Source organism: Staurois parvus, unplaced genomic scaffold (genome assembly GCF_062004578.1).
Source record: "Staurois parvus isolate SC_StPar_1 unplaced genomic scaffold, SC_StPar_1.0 ptg000114l, whole genome shotgun sequence".
Classification (NCBI taxonomy): domain Eukaryota; kingdom Metazoa; phylum Chordata; class Amphibia; order Anura; family Ranidae; genus Staurois; species Staurois parvus.
The window spans coordinates 5,807,163-5,825,788 of record NW_028317910.1 but is presented as its reverse complement, the minus strand read 5'-3'; the positions used below and the strand labels follow the sequence as shown (position 1 = coordinate 5,825,788).

The following is an 18,626-nucleotide window of genomic DNA, read 5'->3' as shown; positions in this document are numbered from 1 at the left end:
CTCACAGAGGTTATGGCTACAAGCAAAACCACCTTGTGGATTAGAGTAGAAAGAGAGATGTCTCCAATGGGTTCACAAGATGGCAGCGTAGAGAGAATCATATTCAAGTTCTGTAGAGTAATTGATTATGGATGGGGTAGCTACAATGAAGAACTCCTGTACAAAGATCTTAATCAAAGAGCTGCCAGCAGCCATCGAAAAAGGATAGAAAGGGCAGAAACCTGACTCTTGAAAGTACTGACAGTCAAACGCTGGTTTACACCAATCTGCTGAATATATTGGATTTGTCCCACTGAGAAACTCCTAGGGTGGAAGCCATGGGACTCACACCAAGTGAACTGAGAATTGTAGGAATCATAGATTCAGAAATGCCCTGTTCTCACAATCTGGGCTTCAACAACAATGCTGTTAAAACCAGTAACTGAAAAGCAGGATGGCAAATTAGACACTGAGACGGGAAGATCCTGATGATCTGGTAGGGCCCACAATGCGTATGCTAGGAGTCTTACCAGATTAGCATACCACATCTGTTCGTGCTACTCTCTAACAATGAGAATTATGGCAATGCCCTCCATTCCATTTCTGTAAAGCAGATGAGAAGGGAAGGAAAAACCAGAGATCAGGTGTACTGGTCCCATGGTTCTGCCAGATTATTCACTGCATGCATTAGAAGATCCCTGTACCTGGAGACGAGCCTGTCCAGTTTGTTCAAACTGGAGGCCAAGAGGTCCACATCTGGTGTACCCAACCTGTGACACAAGTCCTGGAACTCTTCTTGGTGTGGAGATCACTCCCCAGGGTCTCAATGCTGCCGGCTCAGCAACTCTGCCTATCAGTTTTCTATGCCTGGAATAAATATGGCTGTCAAGGTCAGAAGGTGAATCCACATCGCTTGAGACTCCAGCAGGTTGGTATTACTCTGCAGAGACAGCCATATCACCCAAAGGATGACAAAGTCCCCTGCACCAACATGGTGCCCAAGAATCCTCCCAAGTCCATCAAGTTGACATCCGTTGTAAGGATCTTCCTAAAAATGTAAAGAAAGAACTTCCCTTGATTCGAGACCTGGATTCCTGAACCACCAACCAGGGACAAACCTGCTACTTGTCCACCATCAAATCGTTCTGTTCAGAGACCACACTGACTATCTCCAAGAGGAATGTTGTCTTATAGATGTCTGAGGTTAAACTGAGCAAAGTGGATTGTTTTGAATGAGGCTGCCGTAAGGATCAGGACTTGACAAAAGCTGAGAGTTGGATGACTCATGGACTAGAGGGTTTGAAACTGAGATCAGAGGGCCTGAACCGTTACTCGTAGAAAGAACACTCTGGCCTGAGTTGTGTATATAAACAAGGGGATAATAGGGAGCGCTACCTGAAGGAATAGCCGCTAGAACACCAAAAAGGCAACCAAAAAAAACCTTCCAATGTAATAAAATAGGTGCAGCGCTAAAACAAGGTAAAATACATTAATAGAAGAATATAATTATAAAGTGCAAAGTGATCATCATCATCCTATCCAAATAAATAGATAAATAAATATATATATATATATATATATATAAAGTGCAAGGTAAACCACACCACATGGTGATGGTAATGGTGATAAATTGTCCCAAAAAAAAATAATAAATAAAAAACGTGAAGATCTTGTAAGATCACAATCAGCGTGTGTGGGTAACTGATCCAGGGGTGACAGATGAAGTGTCTGAATAAGCAAAGTGCGCATTCACCAGAAGCGTGCTTTAAACGCGTATTTGAGATTAATCCTGTCTCATCGGGTATAATCAGGTCATCTGCTCCCAGGTCAGGCCAGGTTCCTATACACCACTGGGTCCTTGGGCAGGTGTCACAGCGTCTGGTCACATCTGTATTAGACTCTCTGGGTCCCTTGGTGTGTATCACCGCGTTGGGTCGCCTCTATGATAGGCTCTGCAAATGACGGCACTCACAGGGAGAGCCCAATGAAGGACACCACATACTGCATAAAGGGATGACTTTATTCCACAGAGCAGGTGTATATAAAATTTAATAAAGGACACTGGCCGTAAGTATTTCAGGATGGCCACCAGCGGTGGCGTGACGTCTGGATGCTGTAGCCCCTCTAACGTGTTTTGTGCTATGCAGTTAGTCATAGGGTGCAGGCTTTCTAGTAAGCCTAGATTGTAAGCTCCAAGGAGCAGGGCTCTCGAACCCCTCATGTATCGTATTGTTACTGTATTGTCTCATGTACTGTCTCCCACTATAATTTACAGCGCTGAGCAAATGTTTTGGCGCTATATAAATACTGTATAATAATAATAATAATATTCACATTTTTTTAAATTTTTTTTGGGGACAATTTATTACCATTACCATCACTATGTGGTGAGGTTTACTTTGCACTTGTATATATTTATTTATTTGGAAAGGATGATGATGATCACTTTGCACTTTATAATTATATTATTTTATTAATGAGTTGTGTATAGGATAGACCAAGATGATCTGAATATTGATTCAGTTCCAGTGCTGATTTTTAAATGTTCAGGTTATATTTGAACCGCTGAAATGTATGGACAGTCTGACATGCTGTGTGACAGAGTCCTTCTCGACTGTTTTCCCAATAGGAGGTTATCTAAATATCACACAATAGAGATGCCAGGAGAGCACAGCAGGGCTGATACTGGGGTTTGTATCTTGGTGAATACCTGAGGTACAGACAATAGGCTGAAAGGCAGGGCTACAGACTGATAATGTAGGGGCCTCAAAACAAAGCGTAGGCATCACTTATGTTCTGGAGAGACAGGGATATGTAGGTAAGCATCTCTGATGTCCATGGGCCAGAAAGTCTCCCTGGTGAATGGAAGTGATGACAAATCTGGTGGATTTTATCTGGAATTTCTGGACTCGAAGATATTCAAACCTCAAGGTCCAAGGTGGGGAAAGTGCTTCTTTCAGGTTTGGGAGCAGTGAACAGGTTGGAATGGCTCTGCTACAGAAACTGGGGTAATGACACTTTTCTTCAGAAGACAGAAGATGGCTTGGTGTAGAGGTAAGAAACTGAGCGGGGAACAGGAAGAAAATTTCCAGTTTATATCCCTTAGATAACACCTCCTGCCCCAAGTGTTCAAGATGTAAGCTGTCCAAGCAACTGCAAAGGTTAGGAAATATCTCCCCACTCTAGAGAGTGGGGCCACCTTCAAGCAGAGGAGGACTGGTCTAAGGGTTTGACAGACGTTTGAGTGCCAGACCTTGTGGGTAGAATAGCAACCAAGCTTGAGGGTCTTGATTAGGAGGTTGAGGAATGGATAAATGAAAGGGACCTTTTCTAAACATTTAGAATGGGAGAGGACATTGCAGTCTGTTCCTTAGGCTTCTTCTGCCATGGACAGACCTGAGATCCTCACTGGCTGGAGCAAGTCATTAAGGTGTGGATCAGCATGGCAGCTATCTTTAACTCAGCCAGAGGGACACAAACATTTCCCGGACGTTTCAGGGGTCTTCGGGTGCCGGAACACTGCTTGTCTGGGAAAATGGCTGAGAGAGGCAGTAAACACAGCAGGCAGACACTGAGTGGACCCTCCTTATTATACCTCATTACCTCCCAGGTCACATTGAGTATCCTAAGAAGGGCTTCCCCTCACATTTATGGCAGATTTACAGAGGAAGGGTTTAGGTATAGGTAAAAGGGTCCCAGTATTACCTTGGCTATCAATGGGATGGGGGGTTACTAATGAGAATTCCATCTTGAATGGCTTACACCCATCCAACATACCCCTCACAAAAAAACAAAAAGGGGTCCAGGCCCAATTCAAACAGCAGTTTGAAGCACCTTGAGGCCAAAAGCAGCATCAACCAAAGCCAGAACATGAACCCAGTAAAATTTAGTAAACGTGTAAATCATAGACAAGGTGGCAGTTTTACAAATTTGCAAAGCAGATGCCTGTTGCTGAAACACCCAGGATTTATCTAGTAGAATGAGCCTTCACCAGACAGGAGGAACCCTATCCTTCATTGAGTAAGTCTGAACCACAGCCGTCTGTGGCTATAGTTGCAAGGTAGACTAACAGCTCGAACCACATCCAGAGTATGAAGTGCCCCCTACCAAGGGTGTTTTAGAACAGGACAAAAGGGTGGATGTGCTTGGGGTGAATTACTAAAACTGGTAAGTGCAAAATCTGGTATAGCTGTGCATAAAAACCAATCAGCTTCCAGGTTTTATTGTCAAAGTTTAATTAAATAAGCTGAAGCTAGAAGCTGATTGACTACCATACACAGCTGCACCAGATTTTGAGTGTTCCAGGTTTAGTAAATCTCCCCCACTATGTCTTAGGCAGAAAGTAGGCCCTTAGGTCGAAGGACAGCCTTATCCTTGTGGACAACCAGAAAAGGCTCCTTACATGATAAAGCAGTCAGCATGGGCAAACTCCTGGCAAAAGTGATAGCAATCAAAAAAGCCACCATGTGAGTAAGGTCAGCCAGGGAATATTTCTAACAATTTCAAAGGCAGTAACCTGCAGTGGCTAAACTACCGGAATTAAGTTCTACAATACCATCAAAAATCATCCGGGGGGAATAATATGAGCCACGCCCTGCATTAAAGCTTTCACCATGAAGTGCAATGCAATTGGTCATTGAAAGAGAAAAGCCAAGGCTGACATTTGACCTCTACTGTACTCAGGGACAATCGCTGATACAGCCCCAACCTCAAAAAGTACAAAATACATCTCATGGAGAATTGTCAAGGGCAAACCTTCTCCCATTCACACCTTGTAAAAAAAAAGCTTTCCAAGCGCAGTGAAAAAGAGGCATAAGGTTGCCTGAGTAACAAACCGAGTCTCAGATTCGCAGGCAGTGAAGCATAAGGGGCTTAGTAGCGAAGGATGGAGCCTATGGCTGAGCCAGAGAAGAGCTGTCATGGGAATCGCAGTTAGGGAGCTATTACAATACCCAAAAGGGCATGTCTGTAGTGGCACGACGTAGGGTTAAGTAAGTTTTATATTTAATTGAATAAAGTATATATTTTTTTAATAGTTGTGCCTCAAAAATCCCATCTTTCACAATACGCTACTAGAAATTTACAATACAGGGGTGTGGCACTTTACAATTTATTTAGGACAGTGGTCTCCTAACTATGGCCCTCCAGCTGTTGAAGTACTACAAGTCCCATCATGCCTCTGCATGGGGGAGTCTTGCTTGTGGCTGCCAATCTTGCAAAGCCTCACGGGGCTTGCAGATCCTCAACACCTGGAGGGCCATAGTTTGGAGACCCCTGATTTAGGACTATTCAATCCAAAGTGGCCTCACCACAATAATTCCTTACTGCCAATTGATGTGGCCATTGTCATTCAGCCTACTTCCTGTGAACCCAGGATGTAGACATGCCCTCTGGGTTTGCTTCATCATGTAGCCTGTGGACACAATACTCTTGGACTAGGCAGTCAAGGAGGAAGAACCACCTACCACTGGGGAAGAAGGACCCATGATGTCACTGGACTGGCCTGCAGTTTTTTTTTTAGTGACGGTGGGCCTTTTAGGGTAGAAGAAGGAGGTGGAGTGCAAAAGAGATTGAGGTCTGGAATGCTAGCTCTCCACTTAAACTTTCAGTCATAAGTTTTAAACTGTTAACTCTAATTGTTATAATATGTCTCATTTCAGAAGCATTGAGTGCTCCCAAACTCCCTCCCTTGGTACACAGCACTCCGACAGTTGCAGGGTCAGCACAGGCTATGGCAGCCCTGGAAGATGAATATCTGGCAGGTGAGACTTTAAGGTCCTGAGCTGGTAACGTCCTCTAATTTTGTATTCATGTATGGCCTTGTAAAGCACAGAACTTTTATTGCTTTATAGTCTGTTCTTTCTCAGTAAATAATTTCACACACGTTATGTCATTTCAGATTTTTTTTGTGAAAACTTTCCTCAGCAGCTGTACTTCTCTATTTAAGTTGTTTCATATTATTCCTCTGTATTGTTAGAAGATGCCCTGTTGGGGTTTTTTTTATTTTCAGACTTTCAGTGCTTCCTGCCCCAAAGGCACAGCAGGAATGGATAGAAAGTTCCAGTTTTAGACAATTGTCACCAGAACAAGCATGCAAGATTTCTTCCCACCTTCTGTTCTGGTTACGCCATAACATTTTTAGTTTCCCATCACTCTCTGCCTCAATTTCTATGTTTACCAATATGCTTGAGGTGATTGTAGCCGTATTAGTGCATTTGCGACAGGAACAATTGAGTACTGTCTGTGATACTTTTTTTAATTGCACTAACATACAATTTTGAGGACAAGCTTTCGGGCAATGTCCCCTTCTTCAGGTCTAAGCAGTACTGAAACAAAGATTTAGCAGAATGTTAGAAGAGATGTAGGGGATGGGAAAAAAAAAACAGAGATAAGACACAGCAAAAGCAAATTCTGGGGTGGGGGAAACACTAGCAGAGGCAGTCATGCTTGATCTGATAGTCATAAAACTGTTGGATACTGAATGAGGATTCCCATGTCCAAATTCAGGCCGTCATCTCTTGTGTCAAACAGAATTATCATTCTTAGTTCAAAAGTTTTTCTTTCCTGAATGGATTTGAAATTTCTTTTAAGAACTAAAATATTGAGGTCTCCCAATGTGTTGTCTGGTTGTGCGAAATGGTGTCCCACAGGTGTGCAAAGGTCATCTTCTTGATGGTATGTCTCTGCAAATTTATCCTTGTTTGCAACTTCTGTCCTGTTTTGCCAACATAAGATCCTTTGCTACACTTTCTGCACTGGATAAGGTACACAACATTACTGGAGGTGCAGCTGTATGATCCGGAGATATTGAAGATCCCTTTTGTGTGTCTGACACTTTTTGATGGATTGATTTGGTTGCACAGTTTGCAGCGTTTCTTATTGCAGGGTTTGCTTCCATTATTTGTGACATCATAATCAGAAGAAAGTTTCCTACTGATAAGTTTATTTCTGAGGTTGGGGGGTTGTAAGCCAGTATTGGTGGTTGCTGGAATATTTCTTTCAAAGTTCCATCCTCTGTTATGGGTTGTAAATCTTTGATTATTTTTCTTATTTCTTCTAGTGCTGGGTTGTATGTGGTTACTAGAGTTACACGGTTGTTTGTTTTTTTTCTCCTTGTACTGAAGTAGATTTTCTCTTCGGGTTCTCAAGGCTGTGTTTATGCTGGTGTTGATAGTTTTGTCCTTGTAACCTTTCTTATGGAAGGAGTCTGCTAGTGTCTCGAGATGTTTATTTCTGTCTCTTGGGTCAAAACATATTCGGTGGTATCTAATAGCCTGACTGTGTATGATGGCACGTTTCGTGTGTTGGGGGTGGAAGCTAGAACTGTGGAGGTAGTTGCATCTGTCAGTGGGTTTCCTGTATATTGAGGTGTGAAGCGTATCACCCCTGATGTATACTGTGGTGTCTAGGAAGTTGATGTGTGTGTTTGAGTATTCCATTTTTAGTTTGATTGATGGATGAAAAGTGTTGATCAATGGATAAAATTGTTTTAGGTATTCTTCACCTTCTGTCCATATGATGAAAATATCATCAATATAGCGATAGTATCTGTATGGTTTTTGTTCCATGCTGTTCAGGAATTTTACCTCCAGGTCAGCCATAAATAAATTGGCATATTGGGGTGCCATTTTACTTCCCATCGCAGTACCCATACATTGAAGATAGATGTCTTTATTGAAAGTAAATTAGTTGTGTGTAAGTATGAATTCAATGAGCTGTGTAACATACTCAGCAGTGTATTTGTGGTTTGGTGAGGATGATAAGGATCTGTGACATGCAGCTAATCCATCCTTGTGAGGGATATTACTATACAGGGAGTCTACATCCATGGTCACTAGAAGTGTTATCGATGGTAATTGCTGTATGTTGTTGATCTTGTTCAGAAAGTCAGTTGTGTCTTGCAGGAAACTAGCAGTATTCTTGACTAACGGTTTTAAAAAATTTTCTACAAAGCCTGAGATAATTTCGGTGAGTGTATTCATACCTGTTATGATGGGTCTGCCTGGATTTCCTGGCTTGTGGATTTTGGGCAGCATATAGAAGTCCCCGATTTCTGGATGATCCGAAATCGTATCCAGTCACAGTGATCACACATGTAAACAAAAGGCTGTTGCGGCAAGTATTTGTTTCCTTTCGCACTGATTGGCTGTGAGAGGAAACTGAGTGTTTTCCCACACTGATTGGCACTTTGTATTTTTTGTTATTAATAATAAAAACCGTGTCACCAGCACAGCCAGCCAGTGTACCTGACCACTAGCCACCCTAGTACAGTGTCAACATACCAGTACAGCCTGGCAGTGTATCTAAATGCTAGCCACTCCAGTACAATGTCACCATACCAGTGTAGCCAGGCACTAGTATGATGTCCTTGATTGCTAGCCACACCAATGCCAGTGTCACCAGAGCCAGTGCAGCCATCAACGGTGTCCCAAATCATCGTCACATCAGTAGAGGGCATCAGAGCCACTGCATTCCTGATAACTGCCACACTAGTGCAGTGTCCCCTTCTGCCTGCCCAACCTGTACTGACTCTGGTCTGTTTACTGACCACATCTCTGCCTGTCACCTGAACTGACTCATATCCACATTCCATTGACTTTGTTCCTGTAAAACACCAGTCTCAGCCCTCCCCTGCGAAAAACTACACTTCTGGAATGACAAGAACTTTGTTTTTTGACACAATGTTGGTCGATTTTTGTGAAACACAATTTCTGGTACATAATCAGTCCAAAAATACTCACACATGTTGCATTTTTGGGCCTCAAGAAATGAGGCAGTCAGAGTATCAGGGTTGATACATTTCAAATATATACATCATTGGCTATTTCACACTGCTCCAGTGCAAAAATACAATAAAAGCGCATTTTTTAACGCTTTTGCTGCATTTCTGATGCATTTTGTTGGTGCCTGTTACCCAGCATTCACCAGTGAAATTACGTTTTGGTGCACTTTCTCTTTCAATCATTTTTATTAGGAATGAACAAAAAGTTGCAATAGTTACAGTATCCATTTCCTGGTCAATCGTGACATATAGATTGGGTTACAGGCAAAGTTAAAAAAACAGAAATCAAAAAGTAGTATACCATATATTTCTTGGTCAGGTGACCAATGAAAATATTTATACACATTCAATGCAGCTATAACAGAATCACCAATAATGTAATGTCATAATGATTTGGTGTTAATTCAGTTTGTACTGTTCAGTCAACTACAGCACGCATGATTCTGTGGGCTTCTGCCAAAAAATCACAGGCTCGCATTAACGAGAAGTCCCATGGGATCAACAATGGCAAGATAGTCCGACCAAATTATGGCGAGAAGAAGAAAGAGGTAAAGAAAAGAAGGGAAAAAGAAAAGATACTAAATGTGCACCCTCTGATTACTACATTAGAGTCCCTCTATCCTGTTCAGGAAGGTCCTGAGAGGTATTTTATCCAGGGCTTCCATGTGTTTTTTCAAATTAGGCCAGCCTATTATAAAAAATGGCTGACATACATTCATTAATCACAATCCATGTTAGTTTAGCCTTTAGGAGTTCAAAGGGGATCGTAGGGGCTTTCCAGGACCATGCATGGAAATCCTAGCTACTGTAAGGATGAATGCGATCCGGAGTCTCACATATCCCAGTATCCCCTCCAGCGGCCTCCCCAACATTGCCTGCTGTGGAGTTTTCACTAGTTTCACATGAATGAGGGAGTAAATGAAATTATATTTGTGGATCCGAGACCACTTCACTTTGAGGCAAGTCCACTAGGTGTGAAGAACAGTTCCCTCGTGTCCGCAGCCACGGAACATCAGGGGGAGGCTCCCAGGATAGAGGACGTCAAGCGTACTAGCACCAAATACCACCATAGAAAAACTTTATAATTTGCTTCAATCAATGAGTTATTAATGTAATTTTTAGAATTAAATTGGGACAATTTCCCCCATTCTGCTGCTTCCAGCATTTCACCTAAATCCTGTTCCCATCTTTCCATAAAGGATAATTTAGCTGCATTCTCATGGAGTATTTTATATATCTTAGATATATGACCAATGTACTTATCAAACGTCCTGCAGAAATATTCCATTAGGTAGAGGATGTTAGGTCACTGGTATGTTTTAAAGTGTTCAGGAGATGTATAATTTGGGATTATCGAAATAGCCACCTTCTAGGAAGTTGATACTGCTCCTAACTTGTCTTGGTATCATTCTTCTATGGTCATAGAGGTTTGCCAGGCATTGATAATCTATTAATTTCAATGGGGAGCTGCATTTTTGGTGCAGTTTGAAAACCGCATCAAAGATACAGCATGCAGGACTTTTCAAAACACATCGCACAATGCATCAGTGTTATCGCAGCCTAGTTTGTAGACCCTTTACACAAACTAAATAATATACTTTTTTTTTAAACCAAAGAAATGTAGCAGAATATGTTTTGGTCTACATTCATGAAGAAAGATTATTTATTTACAAAGTTTTAAAGCAGAAACTAAGGGAAACTTTTTTTTTTTTTTTTTTTTTACTCTTTTCTTCCTTTTTATATAGTAAAAAGATGTTAATCCAGCATTAATTAAATGCCATCAAAAAAGCCTCTGTCTGTCTCAAAAAAAAGATATAAAATTAAGTACAGTAATCATAAGAAACTTGGGATGTCGCTCCAGACAAACATCCTTCAGATCCGGTGACTCCTACTCACAGGTGCAAGTGGCCAAGGAACCTATTCATATACTATACATATACTATAAAGAAAAAAACCAACCTAGCCCGAAAAGTGAAAATATGGCTTTAGCCTGGTTGCACCCATGCCATGCCCCCAATGTATTTTGCCTTAATTGAGGAGGTCTTCATTTGGGTACAGTGTTTCATAAGTAGGTGTCAGTCAAAGTATCACAGTGAAAAATATTGGGTTTGCAGGAAGGGGGTTTAAAATGCCTTTCTTCGAGAGTTAAATGTTGAGCGTAAGTAACCATACTTAAACTAGTCATAAATTGGAAAGTCAGCTATAAGGCCACAGTTGCTCTGATGAGCAAGCCTATTTTTAAGCAGTTGGTCCTTGAGGATGTGTGCTCATTTATGCTGGGGTTATTGTACAGGTGGAAGGGACAAGTGCACCATGCAGCCCCACTACCAGCGCCCTGTCCTAAACTTGAAAGCTATATTCAGCCATAACAAGCTGTTCTATAGCCCATATGATGTTGCCGGTGTTTTGCTCCTTTCAGGTCACTACAGCACACCTCTGTAATGAAGGGAATTGAAACTGGACTCCTATATCACCTGACATGTCATCAGCATAGCCCTACAGCAGGAGGAGAGACTGAATGGGAAAAGAGGCTGCAGAAGTGACACCACAGACAATGTTTATCACCTTTATAATGGATATGTAAATACAGTATCTCACAGAAGTGAGTACACCCCTCACATTTTTGTAGCTATTTTATTATATCTTTTCATGTGACAACACTGAAGAAATTACACTTTGCTACAAGGTACAGTAGCGAATGTACAGCTTGTATAACAGTGTAAATTTGCTGTCCCCTCAAAATAACTCAAAACACAGCCATTAATGTCTAAACCGCTGGCAACACTGGAAGAATCCGTGAACTACCAGAGCGCTCAACAGTGCCGTGGTAGTTCATTGAGAACTACAAGCCGATAACTGCAAAGGATGTTGGTACTTTAATGCAGTGACCATAGTACATATACTCATAAAAACTTCTTTAAAAAAAAGATACATGCCTTATTCCATAAGGACCATTAACTCTGACAATACTACAAGATTCTTCCTTCACAACATGAAAAAAACTCCCAAAGTTTGGAGACTACCCCGACGCATTTCTATTATTCCATTTTTTGTTCTTATTCAGGGGGCATGGATACAAGAGTAATTTCTAAATAGACATATAGAGGTAAATGATAATGTACACATGGATAGTAGGTAAATGTCATTGAGGTAATTGTCATAATAATACTTAAAAAAGGTTTAAACAGACATTAATCAGAGCAATTATAAAATAATGGTGTCCAGGATGAGACTGCATATTCCAGGACCTCAATGGCATGGACAATCAAGAAGAGCAAGTGTAGTCAGATATCCATCTTATATACAGAAAAGTGCAGCGCTGGTGTCTAACTCATATGGTGAGAACATGTAAACACAAAAATATTCCTGTGTAAAACTTATAATTTACGTGATGGTAAAGAAACATAAAAAAGTTCAAAAGTGAAGTGTCCAACAGTGTTGCTTAATTCAATCATAACCAATGAAATGGAGTGACATCTGGGAAGAGTACATCTGTGAAATCCTCCACCACTATGCACTCCCCAGAAGCAACTGAGCTATACAGAACTTTAATTTATTACAATTAAAAAAACCTTTTTTTTATTTAACTTTTTTTTTCTCTCCTTTCTCTTCTCTACCTGTCACAGTCCCGCAGCAGGGCTAGATGTTAAAAAAACAAAACAAAAAACAAAATAAAACCCCTACCCGGAACCTGGAGCTGCATGTCCTGGGTGTCGGACGATATAAATATAATTTTTTTTTTTTTATGCTTTTCATTCCCAGATTGTTTTTTCCTGTTGATGGATTTTTGTATTTAACCACTTGAACGCCAGAATATTTTTTGCTAATCAGCACTGTGCTACTTTAGTAATTGCTCAGTCATGCAAAAAGAAAAATGATTGAAAATTTTGAAAAAAAAGCTATATTTTTTCATTTCTGTTAAAAAAACATATCCAATAAAATGTCTTCATAAATTTAGGCCAAAATGTATTCTGCTACATGTCTTTGGTAAAAATAAAAAATCCCAATAAATGTATATTAATTGGTTTGTGTGAAAGTTATAGCCTCTACAAACTATGATATATATATTCTGGATTTACACAGTTTTTACTTTCTGACTGCATATCACATTTCTTGAGGTGCTAAAATGCCCAGACAGTACAAACACACCAAAATGACCCCTTTTTGGAAAGTAGACACCTCAAGGAATTTTCTGAGAGACATGTTGAGTCCATGAAAGATATTTTATTTTTGCCAAAATGTTTGTAGTTGTCACTTTACTGAAATATTTCTCACACACACGTTCATGGGTATACATGGCAATACACCCCAAAACACATTCTGCTACTTCTCCTGGGTAAAACCAATGAGCACCTTCAGATTTTCAAACGGCGAAACTTCCTCTTTTGACTTCCTGATTACCTATTGTCGTTTCGGAGGCTCTAAAATGCCAGTGTAGTACAAACACCCCTCAAATGACCCATTTTGGAGGTAAACTCTGCAAGGTGGAAATAAATAAAACAAAACCGTGCAAGTGCATAAAACTAAAAAACTAAAGCTGCAAACACAAAAGTGGATATCCTCTCTAATCACTGAATCAATATTTCCAAGGTATTTGCTAAGAGGCATAGCAAGTATTTTGCAGATCGCCTTTGTGGCCACAAGTTTTTGGAAAATGAAGAATGAAAATGAATTGTTTACTTGTAACAAATATGTATTGTTTTTTCTTTTTCTGGAGTCTGTGGGCTGAAATCTTGGCCAGTAAATTTTGAAAAAAAGTATGTGCCAGAGCATAGGAGCTACTGCTCACCGAACATCCCACACTCCTAATGCTGGGCATATGAAACAAAGAACCTAACAAATTCCTCCATTCACATCGATCAATGTTACATAGTTAATGAGGTTGAAAAAAAGACACTAGTCTATCTAGTTCGATCAACAAGAAAAAGATATTGAAGACCCTATGCGCTGTCCTATACCCACAGTTGATCTAGAGGAAGGCAAAGAACCCCCAATAAAGAATGATCCAATTTGCTCCAGTAGGGGAAAAAAAAATCCTTCCTAATCCCCCAGGAGGCAATCCTATTCCCTGGATCAACTACCCCTGGTGTGAAGTGGATTAAGAAATCTTTGGCAGTAAAAAGTATACGCCAAGGCATAGGAGCTATCACCTGCTGACCAATGCTTGGGCTTACACTTTTTTTTTTTTTTTACCTGGAAATAGAGGATCTGCCCCTGCAGGGCTGCAGGCACTGACTTATGTATTCTGAGAGCAGCACCCTGCTGCAGACAGAATACATAGATCGGTGCAAACCGCAATGGTTAACAATATCACACAGTAACAATATAACATTAACAATATAACTTTTTTTTTTTTTTTTTTTTTAACTTTTTTTGTAACTTGACTTTTCATACCAATAGCCTTTCCACCCTCTGATTGATGAACATCTTAAAAGACCCTTCTTTATTCAGAATAGTTTATACCCCTATCATGTGCCGTGCATTACCCTAAATTAAAAGCCCACTATGGTGTAGTAGCAATGGAAGCAGTCCTTGATGCAGAGTCCAGGTTGGCAAGGACAGGAGGGACAACTCTGAAGGAGACTAAATATGGCTTCATCATTTGTTGTTCGAAGTCTACACCTCCCATATAAAGATTTTAGTTGTGGATGCAGAGTTTCTTTTCAATGACACCAGGCGCCACGTTAAATTGGACCATCGCATCTGGGTATGAATAGAAGACAGGACGAATACATCACATTTGTCCTTCCGTTTCACTGCAAGTAGTTCTTCATTGTGTAAGCAGACTTTCTCCCCCTTTCTAAGTGGGGTGATAACGAGCCATTGGGGAATTCCGAAAAAAAAAAAAAATATATACATATATTCGTGCATCTACAGGAATATATAAATAAAATATATTTATTTATATATTCCTGTAGATGCACTAATATATATATATTTTTTTGGAATTGATTATATATTATATATTTCCAATAGTTGGAAATATTGATTTATTTTTATTTTTCATCACTATCACTATTGTAATTTATTTTGGGTTCACTGATCACTGGATATTTATTTTTTTGTGAAAATTTCACTTAAAAGGGCACGGTATTGGTATTATTATATGATATATCACATGATAAGGTATATATAATTATGATTTGATACACATATTGTGGGTTTAGACATGGATAAATATTTTATATGAGTAGCGCTACATTTTATTTATTTATTAGTTCACATATTCATAGGTATATGATTTAATGTTAGCAGCTTCTCTTGGTGTATATTTTTATATTTTTTTTTGTTTGTTTTGAGCGCAGGAAGTTCACACCACTACAATTGTGTGTAACTGTTCAGCGGTGCAGGTCAGGTTTACATCCAGATCAGGAGAGAAACCGGCCTGAAATCATGTACACAAATTCATGACGTGTGATTTAGAAGCGGTTCCTATTGGAATCAATGAGCCTGTAATCCGCACCGTAACTGGACCACATTGCTCAGAAATTGGACAAGACTTTTTTTTTTTTTCCTTCAATCCGCGCTAAATCCGCACTGCCAGTGCACCGGACATATCAAGCGGATTGGATGTGTTCAAACTCCATCCGAACCGCATATATGTGAACCAGCTCCAACACTGCGGTTTTGTAGACAATGTATCAGAGGTGGCACTGATCAGAAAAATTATACTGATGGGGCTATGTGTAAAAGCAGCTGCAGACTGATCACACATAACCGCAGCACTGAGTGATCTATCTCTATTACGAAAGAACATTGTTCATCCATAATTGTATAAGATCACTCAGAGCTATGACTCTAAGGCTAAGTTTACACTTGCGGTTGATGAGCGGTAAAAACAGGCGGTTAAGCTGCAAAGGCAGGAGAACAGGGTTGTATACTTGCCGCATCTGCTTTTCAAAAACCACTTCCCGCTCGAAATGTACTGCGGATGGGCAGCAGCTACAGGCAAAGCGACGTACCCGTACATCGATCTGGCTCTATCCAGCCGCGACAGCTGTGTCCACTGGACACAGCAGAATGTAGATCCCGGTCAACGGGATCCATTGGTAATGTGATCACCATGCAATCACATAATCACAATGTTACCAAAGCTGGTATGAATCAATCTGATTCATAACAGCTCTGCTTCTCTTCCTGGTGAGCTGTGATTGGCCAATCACAGCACCCAGCACCATATGACCAGCTGGAGCCAATCACAGATCACTGTATTTTGAACTGTCATGAACCCATTCATGACAATTCAAAGAAAGCATTGCATTCTTTATTGCTCCTGCAATGCAAAGTGTAAAAAAAGAAAAATCCCTGATCACCCTCCCAAAGTAATACATTGTAATACTCTGATGAAAGTATTTAAAAAAAAAAATGTTTTATAAAATAAAGTATTGAAAATTTTTTTTTTTAATTCTCAATACTTTATTTTATAAAACATTTTTATTTTTTTAAATACTTTCATCAGAGTATTACATTGTATTACTTTGGGAGGGTGATCAGGGATTTTTCTTTTTTTAACTACTTGCCACAGCTCTGGACAAAGAGACATACCCTTACGTTGCTTTCTATTCCTGGGTGTGAGCACGCCTGCATGTGCCCTCCGCTGCCCCGTCAATCCAGGGAGAGAAGAGAGAACACTGCACTGTGAGTAAAAGCACTACATTTTACATGCACATGTTAGAGTAACACATTTAACACTTCGAGCTCCCCTATTAACACTTTGATCACCCTGTCACCCAGCCAGTGCCATTAGTACAGTGTCAGTATATAGAATTTTTTACTGATCACTGTATTACTGCCATTAGCAACATCAGATAGCATCAGCGTCTGTACGTCACTGGATTTTGAGTCGTTCTACCGGGATGATCATCCTGGTATCGTTTGTTTCAGCTGGCAGTCGGCTTTCATGTAAAAACAATCATAACTGCTAATTAACTGTTGGGTCATTTTTACAAGCAGCGGGAAGGGACTCTAAGGGTTCAGAATACTTTTTTAAAAACTGTTTTGTCATGTAAACAAAGTGTTAGAAAAAGTTTTGTCTTCAAGTGGTTAGAGTGGGTGATGTCTGGCATAAGCTTCCAATGTTGACCCTGAAATGCCAGGGTAGCAGAAGCACCCCCACCAAATGACCCCTTTTTGGAAAGTAGACACTCCAAGGTATTTGCTAAGGGGCATGGATAGTATTTTGCAGATCTCATGTGTTGCCACAAGTTTTTGCCACAAGTCTTTTTCAAAACCTTGTGACAACAATGATACCTGCAAAATACTCACCATGCCTCTTATCAAATTGCTTGGGGTGTCTACTTTCCAAAAAGGGGTCATTTGGGGGGGGGGAGGGTGTTTGCACTATCCTGGCATTTTAGAGCCACCAAAACTGTGATAGGTTGTGAGGAAGTAATATGAGGAAATATGTCCTTTGAAAGCCTGAAGGTGGTCATTGAATTTTGGGGGCCTGTATGTGGCTAGGTTGGCAAAAAGATTTCAACATTTTCCAAACATTTGTGGCAAGAAATAAAATCTTCCATGGACTCAACATGCTTCTCATCAAATTCCTTGCAGCGTCTAGTGGCTGATTTACCTTTTTGAATAATCTTTTTTTTCTGTAAGTGTTCAGTAGGGTTGGGTTTTTTGGTGCTTGCAAGTACTTATCGTCATTTTGAAAAAATGTGTGGCCCTGTGGATTACAGGCTCAGACTGTATACCACACTTTCACTGCTGTCCATGTCAGCACTAAGCTCCGCCCCTTCCATTCAGCTGTGCACTGGCAAAAACACAATGGCCCTTCTACTTGGCATAAGTAGTAAAGGCAGATGTTAGTATCAGGAAAGTACGGGCCTCGGTGCCAACCTGAACAGAAGGAAACTCTTTTTATATAGTCCAGGCCTAGAATACTGAGGCTCTCTGAGGGCTTAGAAATGGATGGTCTTTTTCAGCCCACTAAAATGTGATACTACTAGAAGTTGTACTTGATGGTATAAGTGATAATCCTGGAACAAATAAAAAAAACTCTGTAGGGATAACACACCTGCTTGCAACTCATACACCCAATGGGCCTCCCTCCTGAGTGGGACCAGAGAATGGACTATACAGCCCAGGATTCTTAGTGAAAGGCTACGTCTAATTGTCTGAAATAAAGAATAAAATGTGTCCTTGCACGTTTTTATACATAACAAAATGTGTGATGTGTTTGACATGGTATCCAGTTATCTTGTCCTGTGTTTGGCTACAGAAGATCCTGAGCTCTGGGATATCCCATTGGATACTGTAGAGGTGGAAAATTACTCCAATGGTGGTGTCCAGTCTGCTCCCACCTTATCCACGCCCCTTGGGCATCATCGGATGATGACACGCAGCAAGACTCCTCAGCGCCCACCCAACCAGCGCCAGTCAATGCGAGAGACCTCATGGAACCAATCGCATGGAAACCTGACAGCACAGCAAAGGGCAGGTAATGTTAATCTGTATTGGTGACAAAAATCAAACATTAAACCTTGTGTTACGTTGTGTGTCTGGTCAAAAGGCAAAAGTTAGAACACCAGTAAAAAAAAAACCAAAAAAAAAAAAGCAACGTTCTCCCAATGTCTTGTATAATCAGTGTCTTTCTGAAGTGCCTTAAAGCTTGACTTTATATGAGCCTTGAACAATTTCCCTATGGAGTCCCTACTCTGGACAGTGTGCAGTACATGAAATTACTTGTTCCGAGCTACAGATGTGTCATCTCTTTCATTGCAGTAGCCAGTGCAGACCCTTGCTTAATGCTGCCAGCCCTATTTGTACTCTCAGTGGATGGTAAGTGTGTTGTAGGATTACAACTAATCACAAACAACTCAATTTATAAATACATTGAGTTTTCTTTATGGGCTACTTCACT

At 40.5% G+C, this 18,626-nt stretch overlaps 1 protein-coding gene across 2 annotated transcripts in view; it reads left to right on the top strand.

Annotated features, from left to right (window-relative positions):
* The window catches only part of RAD52 (RAD52 DNA repair protein), a 124,182-nt gene that overhangs the window by 94,087 nt on the left and 11,469 nt on the right, over positions 1-18,626 (top strand). The window contains exons 10-12 of one of the 2 annotated variants that reach the window (XR_016311939.1): positions 5,640-5,741; positions 11,181-11,363; positions 17,985-18,124. Coding sequence is in view for 1 of the 2 variants with exons in the window: in XM_089671794.1 (XP_089527920.1) it covers positions 5,640-5,741; positions 17,985-18,203 (321 nt within the window). In the remaining variant the exon portion in view is untranslated. Of the gene's footprint in view, positions 1-5,639; positions 5,742-11,180; positions 11,364-17,984; positions 18,204-18,626 lie in introns of those variants that run through there. The other variant, XM_089671794.1, reaches the window with a different exon arrangement.